Here is a 12774-nt window from a genome sequence, read left to right on the forward strand (position 1 = left end):
ATAATGTACATATAATACGTATTGCAGATGTTAAGTACTTACACTCAGTGTTATTTCTTCCAGATACAAAAGAAGAAATTGAACAGCAGCTTTCGGAGGGTAAACGCGTCCGAGTGAGGAAACTGAAAGAGACCACTCCCCCACGTGCATCCTCAGAGAAAGAGGAAGCCCAGAGTTCAAATGTATATTTTCAATGTAAACTACTACTATGATAATACGACTTAATCGCTACCAGTGTAAAATTAGTATTTGCAATAAGAGTAAATGGTTTAACAATGTAATAATAGAGGCTTCCTAATGACGTCACGGGATTTCGCGTCAGACATCTTGGAGTACCACTCCACTGGCGGGAGCGTTCAAAAATGGCGAAAATGAAAGGCTACTACGAATCACTAAACCCGGAGGATAAGACCGTTTACAGAGAAAAATGTGCGTCGATTGGTTCGGTGGACCCTTATTTGATTCCCGTTAAGGATTACAGCACTGATATAAATTCATGGCCTTCACTTTCCTACTGTGATATCGTGAACTACCTGGTTTTTTCGCCTATTCCATTGTACACCATGGAGGAAATGAAAGCGTACAAAGGACTCGAGGCACATAACCAGTTCACATCCGGGTGGATCCGCGACGTTTGCGTTGCATATCAAGGAGATGTGGCTGTAATAGCTGGAAAAGTGAGTAAATATTTCGTGAGGGCCTCTTCAGCTGGCTTTTTAAATATCCCTAAAGTCCCCCAAAATAAAATGGGTGAGGCTGCTTTTATCCACTACGCTACCAAGAAATATCAGAGGCCAACTCAGTGGACATTTTTAAACACCAGCTTTTATTTTTGTTGTACCTATATCTATATGTTTACTTTATTTTATAGGGTTTTATATTGTTGCATCAATGAACTTAGTCTTGTGTCTTATTATTTATTTTTATTATCATACCTTTTACCTCCTCGTTAAAATGTTATATGTTGTTGCTATGCTGCATGTACCTGTAAAGGTCTTAACATCTGATCTGAGGGGAATTTCTTGTGGTTTATTTTTAACTTGTGATGTGTGCCATTTTGTAAAGCACTTTGAGCTACATGTGCTTTATGAAAAGGGCTTTATAAATAAAGCTTTATTATATATTGCAATACATTTAAATTACAAAAGTTGTGAACCTATTCTTGGTTGTCAGCTTATGTTATGTGCTACCTAGCATAGGAGTATGACAAGAGCTGACCACCCACTGGTTGTGTAAACAATCAGTATTTGAAAGTAAAGTTGAACCAAAATATTGGTGGTTCTAAAAAGTCAACAATCCAATAATATTTTTGTATTTTATTTTTCAGGTATTGCATTCTCAGAGTATTGGGCTGCCGCCAACATGTCCGTGGGTACTGATGAAGAAGGATGGGGCAGTCATCACAGCTAACTGCAACTGCAAAGCTGGTTTGGGATCAACATGTACCCATGTTGCATCTCTCCTTTTCTACATAGAAACATCTATACGGATACGTGATGCCAAGACAGTTACCCAGGAAAAGGCGTATTGGCTTCTACCTGGATCAGTGAAGGATGTAACACCTTCCCCTGTTGCTGACATTGACTTTACTTCGGCTAAAACCCGAAGGAATCGTTTAAGCCAAGCAATTGACAGCCTTGGCGATGCAGCTAATTTAACAACAACAACAACACCACTTTTACGTCACTCGAGGGAGATTACAAAAGCGACAGATGCTGAGCAACAGTCTTTCCTGGCATCACTGAAATCTACTGGAAGGAAGTGTGCAATATTGACAATCTCAGCTCCACACAATGCCGATTTTGTCCCAAAAGTGACTTTGTCAACATTTCCTAAGCCGCTTTCTAGTTTAAAAAGTGAGAACTGCCTAGAAATGGACCATAAAGCCCTTACAGAACATTGCCAAGGGATCAATGTAGCTATCACCAAGCCGGAGGCGGATGTAATTGAGAAGGCCACAAAAACACAGGCCAAATCCAAACTCTGGTATCGATACAGAGCTGGGTGGATTACAGCATCTCGTATGAAGGCAGCATGTTCAACAAGTGCAACTAAACCATCGCTTAGCTTGATTAAAGCTATTTGTTACCCAGAAGCCACAAAATTTAAAACTGCAGCTACTGAATGGGGATGTAATCACGAGAAATCAGCACGTGAAGATTACATTACAATTATGAATCGACATGACGGTTTCATTTGCCAGGACTCTGGGCTCGTGTTATCGCCAACATTTCCATATTTAGGTGCTACTCCAGATGGTGTTGTGTCCTGCAAGTGCTGTGGTGTAGGTGTTTTGGAAATTAAATGCCCCTACTGTGTTGCTGCACCGTCAGACCATACATGTCTGGAATCACGTGATGGACAGGACAGGCTGAAGAAGACCCATGCCTATTTCTATCAAGTGCAGACCCAGTTATTTCTATGTGATGTTGAATATGCTGACTTTGTTCTGTGGGTGAATGGAAAGATTCATCTTGAACGCATAACCCCAGATATTGACTTTTGGGAGAAGGTATACCCCAAAGCTCATGAATTCTTTCAGAAGGTCATTCTCCTCGAGTTGAGTGGGCAATTCTTCACCAGAATTTCCAGTGCAACTACACCAGTCTCCATTACTGCACCAAAAAGGCCTCTCTGCCTGATACCAGACCCTGCTCTATGTGCCACTCTGACTCAGCCAACCAATACCCAACCACTGATACCCAAGTGGTGCCTTTGTCGTGGAGAGGAAAAGCTTCCCATGATAGGATGTGATAACACAAATTGTGAAACTATCTGGTTTCATTTTGAATGTGTTGGGATAACAGTTGCCCCCAAAGGAAGCTGGTATTGTGACAAATGTCATCAGCATGTCCCCTCTCAAAAGAAACAGAAGTACGAATCAATCTGAATGACAGTGTATATATTTATTTGATTAAACATGTTTCTTTTACATCAAATCTATATAAAGAACATGTAAGTGTAACAATCAAAAAAAGTTGTACACACTAAAATGACACAAAGCATCATTATTTAAACGGACATTGAAAGAGCAAAACCTCAGCTCAAATCTCCAAAACTCTAAACACATGTTCAGCTCTGCACCCAATTTGCAATTCAACTTTCCACTTTTTGAAAAGTAAAAGTATAACAACAGTATATTTGTGTTTCTGCACATATTTTGGAGACTTAAACAATATTTATTTGCAGAATTCTCTATATGAAACGCCATAAAAGATGAGTGTGCTTGAGCACGATGGTGTGTAGTTGGTTTTACAAAATGTCTTGTACTATAAATGAAGTGTGTGCCATTTGGTGCAAAAGTTTGGTGTTTCTGTAGTTCTGGATGCAGTGCTTCATTCTGCAGTAGGTGTTTTGCACTTTGTGTGTATGGTTTTGTGAATTGTGTTTAGTGTTTTGAGAAAATAAGCCCTGCTTTCAAAAAATGTGTTTTAGCATTGAAAAAAACTGTAATATGGACACAATGTTAATCTATCTCTGTTATGTGAGGTGATCTCTGCAGTTTACAGTTAAAGGAGCATGTACTTGTTGTTCACCCTTTTTCAATGTGTACATTGGAAACCTGTAATAAATATAATACTTTGCCCTTTCAATTGTTTTTTTCAAAATGTATTTATTACCCAAGCTTAAATATTCTACCAGTACTATTACAGTGTGCAGTGCAGGTCTGAAACCACATTCAAGCAGATGTGTCCAATCTGACAATAGAAAACTTGAGAGAAAAACATTAATCTTCCATGCCTGAAAACAGCTTAAATAATTTTTCAAACATTCCCCTACACAACCAAACCCCAAATCACTGCTCTGATTATCAAGACATTTAATTGACCAAGTACAACATTGACAATAATGTAATACTAATTACAATACAAACATGTAATATTTTTAAATCTGATATGGGTTGATTGGGGTGTAACAGAATGTAAAGGCTCAATCAACGGGTATTACAGTATCACACAAATTATTCAGGTCGCAGCACACTTCAGCTATTTTATCCATCAATGTAATCCCATCTACATCTTTAGAAAGTAAAAAGTCTATAGGAATTGGTCCTCCCAAAATGGTATATCGCTGCCTTACACATCCTATGACACGCTCAACATGAATTCGCACGTTAGCAATTTTCCTTGTGTCAATAACATCTTTCATTGATAATTGTTTCCGGCCTTTCATGAATGCAGGCACCTTAACCTCAGCACACATGAAACCCACTGAGTCACTTATATTGAAACCTCGGTCTGCCAAAATCAAATCACCAGGCAAAATGTTATCTAAGAAGCCACAATTTTCTGTAATATGCTTATCACTGGACCTGCCGCCCCATGCCCTTGAAATGAATGATATAACACCCTGCAGTAGTATTACATATCCCGCTTCAATCTCATTAGTATGCATAAAAAAGTGACAGGTCACACCTTCTAAGTCCCGCCCCCTAATTATGTTAATGACCCCCATTTGATATGCTAATGAGCCCCTTTGTTCGAGGTGTTATCGCGTACAGGTGTGACATCCTCACCGGTAGCCCCCACCCCCCTCAGCCCCCCCCCCCCCCCCCTCCCCCTCACATACAGGTGCTACATCCTCTCAGGTAGCCCCCCACCCCGCTCAGCCCCCACCCCTCTCAACCCCCTCCTCCTCCCCCCTCCTGTCCGGTCGGCATGTTCGTTACAGTTTAAATCTTCCGGGGCAGAATTAGAAAAGTGCCGGTTAAAGGTCTTCTATGTTATTTAATGAGCTTTGAAACAAACTGATATGATTCGATATTAAACCAACTAATTATAGTAGATTAATTAACTATTCAAAAACGTGTACAGTAATTTACAATAACACGGGAATAATAAACGGACTGCTCTCCCCCTCCTGACAACACGACAGTATCAAAGTCGCGGGTCCAATAATGAGTGACTCGACAGTAAAACTAAAACATATCTATAAATAGTTTAGGTAGTTTGAGAGGTAAATAAAATAGCTACGTGTGATATCTGAAGAGTGTGTTTTGTTCCGCTCACCGCATGCAGAGATGCATGTCGAATAGTCCGCAGCATCGGATCTCCCTCCGTCAGCAACAGCGGGTATCCCCCCGTCAGATTAGACTTTACTAGCGTTTATGTCCATGCGCAATCAGCCCATACAGGACATCTTTTGTCTGTCACACACTATTCTTGTATGTCACATAAGTGGTGTAGCTGATGCTGTATTGCGCTAAAGGGGATATCATTCTGAGAGATTTCCATCCGCGCACACACACACACACACACACACACACACACACACACACACACACACACATACCCGTATTCCCCTCCTACCCCGCCTTTTTTTTTTTAAAATAAGAGTTGGGTTAATAACTAAGGAGGCTCTCTTGAAGTGTACGGATGGTGAACTAATGTTTAATTACTATACTAACTATAAGGGCCTCTCTTTGTTGAAAGGAGGGGTAATCTGGTAATAAATGCAACAAAGTCTCTCTGAAGAGGTTGGCAATAAATTAAAGATCTTAATGACCCCATGGCGTTTGTTTTTTTCTTTATGTTTAATTACATCAAATCCACTAATAAAATAATCCCTATATGAAGTTATATGTGTCATCTTTCCTGAAACTGAAGTGCTGTCCGTTTTACAAACAAGTTATCTTTCTGCTTCTTCACCCCTGAATTTTCCTCCCCCGTCCCTATTACTTCAGCCATCACATCAAGTCAGATCTGTGAAATTAAACACCTCTTCTCAAAGCGTGACTTCCCTATTGGGGGAGTGGGGCAGTAGGGCCTAACCCGATTTGGCCAAATATACTAACATGCAGAACATATGGTATGTTTTGAAAAAAGACTAACCATCTATCCAGTTCAAGCTGTCTTTAAGATGTGACATTGCGCTCTGACTTTTTCCCGTAAAATCGTGACAAACTATTACTTATTAAATTTGACCTCATACTGCTTGGTTGAAAATGATAGATGAGCATTTTACCAACAGATCAACGCGCAATCAACCCATACAGGACATCTCTTTCTACACATTATGTGTTATCACTATAATATCATGTCATTATTTAATGTTGTTTTGTTTGTGTGTGTGTGTGTACAACGAAGTCTCTTTGAGAGGAAAATTATAATTTAAAGATCTTATTACCCCCTTATTGTTTAACTACTTCACACAACTATTAAAGAATCCCTATATGAAGTTACATGAGGCTACATTTACTGGTGTGCTTCCCTAGATGATGTAAATAGTCTAAGTGTCATGTTAGGGGGGCATTACGGACCTCAGGAGTCCGCCCTTGGAGGCTTGGAGAGCGGATAAAGAGAGGTGTAGAACTAACAAAAAATAATTAAGTATTTGCAATGCATAAACATAGAAGTTATCACTGTCATATTATGATCACTTAATGTAAGTAAGTTTAAGTAAAACTAACACAAGTCAATATTATTCACCTAGGCATTAGTGGGCTTGAGGGTCTCAGGGAGCGTGGACAAAGTGACTTGTCTCTGTATTTGAGGATTCTCAGTGCAGGCACTAACAGGAAGCTGCTGTGCATTAGTGGAGAGTCCTCTGAAGGCAGCTGTTATTTCATTCACACACTCATCTGTTACCTGCTGACTCCTCATAGTAAGTCTAGCCAAGTCAGCTGTTAAGTTGTCCATACCATCGCTTGATAACTGGTAACTTTTGATTGACAGTCCAGCCATGGCAGCTGCCAACTCGTCCATATAATTCTTAAGAACGTGGTGCCAATACTACAAAAAAGTATATATATTAGGTCAGTTAACCTTGAAGAGCTAAACAGTTCAAGTGGTAAGTAACTAAGTATTTGCAATGAATAAACATAGAAATGATCACTGTCATATTATATAATCACTTAATATGGAGATAAGTAAAACTGACACAGACAGTTTAAACTGCTTGTTAAAACGCTATTGCTTATTGTGTTTTCTCAGCCCACTAACATAAATAAGGATGTATAATATAAAAAACTAGAAAACGATATAGTATTTTCAAGTCTTACTTTAGTATGGTAAAATTAAGAATAAGTCACATTAAAGTGTGTCATGATTTTCCGTAAAAAAGTCAAGTATAGTTTGTCAAAAGAATATGAAAAAATCATTTTGTAGAGTAGTATGTTGAAAATCTCAGTGTTTAACTGAACACACCTACATGTGATAACGCCTCGAACAAAGGGGTAATTAGCATACAAAGGGGGGTCACTAGCATCAGTGGGGGAAAGGTGCTACGGGAATGAACTTTGAGGAGGGGGAACTTGTAAGAATTTCCAGCTTTTGAAGACAATTATGTGGTACCCGTCCTTACAGCTAAACAAATCCTATGCCAGGTATTCAACAGACCACAAGAAGCACAAGAAGCCCCAGAAAGGATTACATTCAGAGCTAATAATGGTGAAACCGAAGAAGAAGCAAAGCAGATTATAATCGTTGCGGGTGAAAGGATAGAGAATTTGCAAGTGATGTTAATGCACTTATCTGATATAAAAAATGCATTCATTTACTTCCAAGAGACCCCTAAACATCTAGTTGGGCAATGTGAATTGAACGATAAACCGATCACTGTAAATGAAACGCGGAGAGAGGCAGCAGTGCAAATCGTTAAGTCTATTACCTTGTATGCACTACGACATTAACTTGGTCAAATGTAATATGTCTTTCCGAAGATGTGGCGAATGGTGTGTTTTTCAATTAAACAACCATAACAAATGAAAATGTGTTTTATTTTTGCTTTCATATATAGTAATAGTATTAACTCCTCTGACTAGACTGTACTAAAATAAGACGTTTCACTGTTAAATAAAAATGTCAGTAGAAAATCGAGATAATGATGAGGCTCGTTATGTATCCAGTAACTATGAACAGCAGTTTGAAAATGTTATTTAACCCTTTAACTCTAATTGACAAATCTAAAATAGCCTCTAGCTTATCTATAAGTTTGTGATTTTAACACTTATTCACTGACACAAGGCAGATTATGGCTTTTTTCTCTTGCCAAGATACTTTTAGACACACTCTGAGGTATGCAAAACCTTAAAACTAGAAAATGAAGTACATTGTCTGATTAGATTTTTTCGTAAAGACTGTTTCTCTAAAAGGCAAGTTTGTGATTTTTAACACTTATTTACTGACACAAGGCAGATTTTGACTTTTTTCTCTTTTCATGTGTTACCAAGATACTTTTTAGATACACTTTTATGTATGCAACACTTAACAAAGGGGTATAATATGAAGTACTTTGTAAGGGAATGGGGGTTTCTTTAATACCCCTTTTTTTATTTCTAAAAAACACTTGTACAGTTAAATAATGTAGGTTTTTCTCTGATATTCTAGTTATTTTCAGCTACCAAGATACTTTTGTTGATACACTTTTATGTAGGAACATTTGGCAACTGGTAGAATGTCAATTATTTTGTAACAAAAATGTATTTTCTTAAAGACTGTGACTCTAAAAGGGAAGTTGGTGATTTTAACACTTATTCACTGACACAAGGCACATTATGGCTTTTTTCTCTTGCCAAGATACTTTTAGACACACTCTGAGGTATGCAAAACCTTAAAACTAGAAAATGAAGTACATTGTCTGATTAGATTTTTTCGTAAAGACTGTTTCTCTAAAAGGCAAGTTTGTGATTTTTAACACTTATTTACTGACACAAGGCAGATTTTGACTTTTTTTTTCTCTTTTCATGTGTTACCAAGATACTTTTTAGATACACTTTTATGTATGCAACACTTAACAAAGGGGTATAATATGAAGTACTTTGTAAGGGAATGGGGGTTTCTTTAATACCCCTTTTTTTTATTTCTAAAAAACACTTGTACAGTTAAATAATGTAGGTTTTCTCTGATATTCTAGTTATTTTCAGCTACCAAGATATTTTTGTTGATACACTTTTATGTAGGAACATTTGGCAACTGGTAGAATGTCAATTATTTTGTAACAAAAATGTATTTTCTTAAAGACTGTGACTCTAAAAGGGAAGTTGGTGATTTTAACACTTCTATTTTTCCCCCGTTGTCTTTCACTTACTGTTTTGATACAGTTTTATGTATGACAACTTTACAACTGGTAGAAAGTTAAGTACTTTTTCTTTCATATTATTTTAACACAACATTACTTTTTTCATATTTTTCAACATACTGTGATATATATATATATATATATATATTTTTTTTCCTCTCCATTATATTTTTGAATATACAGCAAACTCCTGGACTACTATCGTCACCACCATTGTGGACACCCACATATTGCAGTACTACTGCTGCTGATGTTACTCCTGGGGCCAAGACGTCTCTGTTTCTGAACATAGTGAAATCGGAGTTGGTTGATATTCTGGAGAGGGTGCTGCATTGGTACAGAGAAGAAATATGCAATGGATGTCGAGTCAGCCACCCCAGCCAGAGGCAACACGATTGTCTGAATGACATTCCAGAATATGTCTTCAGAAACAATTACAACGCGTTAATGAAAAGACTTTGGCTCGCCGACTTCATTACTGTGATTGACCAGAGGCTTAATGATAAAAACATTTACACGGCTGAATGGAGGATCCAAGGCGCTTCGGAGGCTTTTATGCACAATCTCAAAAACTGCAGACGCCTCAAGGAGAGACTTGAAAAGATCCATGCCGAGCTGGATGGAGAAGAAGAAGACTAATAACCAGCGGTTGATTGAAGCCAGGGATTTTTATTTTATTTTTTTTCCGATACTTTGACTTTTCTTTAAAGTAAAAAAAAAAAAAAAAAAAAAGGGATAACTACTATGGAAAACAATCTGTATATATTTATCAGAATGCAGTCAATACCTGTTTAATAAGTGTGTTGTTGATGACGATTGAAAACAGAATGAGTAGTGACCCCCGTGTAAACAGAATGGCTGAAGTTTGTAAACTAGAAGACATTTTGGATATCGTTCATTCTGGCAGTACTATTCCGGGTCATGGGGAAACGATTACAAACGAAACATTTAAAGTGGTACTGGAATCTTCATTTTCCGAAACATTCTGTAACATTAGTCAAGTCATAGTATAGTTTGACAAAAAGATCTTGAAAAAGTCATGACATTGTGTGTTGAAATGGTTTTGAATAAACACATCAGTATTTAAAAAAGTAAAATTGTATCAAGTGCATCAGACAACTCAAATTACTCCATTTGAACCATATTATAAATAAGTAAAGAATGGTCATAGTATATAGCAGGGCTGTTTAATAGTTTTCTGTGTTCTGTGTTTTGTGTGTCAGTGTTGCATTGTTTCAGTGTTTCAGTGTTCTGTGTTTCAGTGTTGCAGTGTTTCAGTGTTTTGGGTGTCAGTGTGTCAGTGTTGCAGTGTTTCAGTGTTTTGTGTGTCAGTATTTCAGTGTGTCAGTGTTTCAGTGTTTCAGTGTTTTCAGTGTTTTGTGTTTCAGTGTCTCAGTGTTTCAGTGTGTTTGTGTTTCAGTGTTTTCAGTGTTTTGTGTTTCTGTGTTTTTGTGTTACAGTGTTTCAGTGTTTTCAGTGTTTTGTGTTTCAGTGTTTCAGTGTTTTTTGTGTTTCAGTGTTTTTTGTGTGTCAGTGTTTTCAGTGTGTCAGTGTTTCAGTGTTGCAGTGTTGCAGTGTTTTCAGTGTTTTGTGTTTCAGTGTTTCAGTGTGTCAGTGTTTCAGTGTTTCAGTGTTGCAGTGTTTCAGTGTTTTGGGTGTCAGTGTGTCAGTGTTTCAGTGTTTTGTGTGTCAGTATTTCAGTGTCAGTGTTTCAGTGTTTATGTGTTTCAGTGTTTTCAGTGTTTTTGTGTTTCAGTGTTTCAGTGTTTTTGTGCTTCAGTGTTTCAGTGTTTCAGTGTTTTGTGTGTCAGAGTGTCAGTGTTTACAGCCTTTCTTTGCTCTGATCAATCCCCAGGGATCCTCCCCTGGAAGGAATATAGCAGGATGAGAGAAAAACATTTATAAAAAAAAAAAAAAAAAAAAACGTATCTTAGAAGTGGCTATAACATTTGATGCAATTCTAAAAGATAGTCAGATTCCTAAAAAGTTACAAACGGATGCTGGAAAATAATTATTTGTTTCTTCAGCAAGGCTTCAAAATCTTGTTAAATAATTATTTTCCAGCATCCGTTTGTAACTTTTTAGGAATCTGACTATCTTTTAGAATTGCATCAAATGTTATAGCCACTTCTAAGATACGTTTTTTTTTTTTTTTTTTTTTTAAATGTTTTTCTCTCATCCTGCTATATTCCTTCCAGGGGAGGATCCCTGGGGATTGATCAGAGCAAAGAAAGGCTGTAAACACTGACACTCTGACACACAAAACACTGAAACACTGAAGCACAAAAACACTGAAACACTGAAACACAAAAACACTGAAAACACTGAAACACATAAACACTGAAACACTGACACTGAAATACTGACACACAAAACACTGCAACACTGACACACTGACACCCAAAACACTGAAACACTGCAACACTGAAACACTGCAACACTGACACACTGACACCCAAAACACTGAAACACTGCAACACTGAAACACTGACACACTGAAACACTGAAACACAAAACACTGAAAACACTGCAACACTGAAACACTGACACACTGAAAACACTGACACACAAAAAACACTGAAACACAAAAAACACTGAAACACAAAACACTGAAAACACTGAAACACTGTAACACAAAAACACAAAAACACTGAAACACTGAAACACAAAACACTGAAAACACTGAAACACTGACACACTGAAATACTGACACACAAAACACTGAAACACTGCAACACTGCAACACTGACACACTGACACCCAAAACACTGCAACACTGAAACACAGAACACTGAAACACTGAAACAATGCAACACTGACACACTGACACACAAAACACAGAACACAGAAAACTATTAAACAGCCCTGCTATATACTATGACCATTCTTTACTTATTTATAATATGGTTCAAATGGAGTAATTTGAGTTGTCTGATGCACTTGATACAATTTTACTTTTTTAAATACTGATGTGTTTATTCAAAACCATTTCAACACACAATGTCATGACTTTTTCAAGATCTTTTTGTCAAACTATACTATGACTTGACTAATGTTACAGAATGTTTCGGAAAATGAAGATTCCAGTACCACTTTAAATGTTTCGTTTGTAATCGTTTCCCCATGACCCGGAATAGTACTGCCAGAATGAACGATATCCAAAATGTCTTCTAGTTTACAAACTTCAGCCATTCTGTTTACACGGGGGTCACTACTCATTCTGTTTTCAATCGTCATCAACAACACACTTATTAAACAGGTATTGACTGCATTCTGATAAATATATACAGATTGTTTTCCATAGTAGTTATCCCTTTTTTTTTTTTTTTTTTTTTACTTTAAAGAAAAGTCAAAGTATCGGAAAAAAAAATAAAATAAAAATCCCTGGCTTCAATCAACCGCTGGTTATTAGTCTTCTTCTTCTCCATCCAGCTCGGCATGGATCTTTTCAAGTCTCTCCTTGAGGCGTCTGCAGTTTTTGAGATTGTGCATAAAAGCCTCCGAAGCGCCTTGGATCCTCCATTCAGCCGTGTAAATGTTTTTATCATTAAGCCTCTGGTCAATCACAGTAATGAAGTCGGCGAGCCAAAGTCTTTTCATTAACGCGTTGTAATTGTTTCTGAAGACATATTCTGGAATGTCATTCAGACAATCGTGTTGCCTCTGGCTGGGGTGGCTGACTCGACATCCATTGCATATTTCTTCTCTGTACCAATGCAGCACCCTCTCCAGAATATCAACCAACTCCGATTTCAC

General features: G+C 37.6%; 1 protein-coding gene across 1 annotated transcript; it reads left to right on the forward strand.

Moving 5' to 3' along the window:
- The first annotated feature begins 355 nt into the window (after positions 1-355).
- LOC117499364 lies at positions 356-2358 on the forward strand. Its single transcript, XM_034151711.1, has 3 exons — positions 356-677; positions 1328-2004; positions 2334-2358. Exons 1-3 carry the CDS (start codon positions 363-365, stop codon positions 2356-2358), a joined length of 1017 nt encoding a protein of 338 aa, XP_034007602.1. The 5' UTR covers positions 356-362.
- The last annotated feature ends 10416 nt before the right edge of the window (positions 2359-12774 follow it).

The sequence above is a fragment of the Trematomus bernacchii genome, unplaced genomic scaffold (genome assembly GCF_902827165.1).
Source record: "Trematomus bernacchii unplaced genomic scaffold, fTreBer1.1, whole genome shotgun sequence".
Lineage (NCBI taxonomy): Eukaryota > Metazoa > Chordata > Actinopteri > Perciformes > Nototheniidae > Trematomus > Trematomus bernacchii.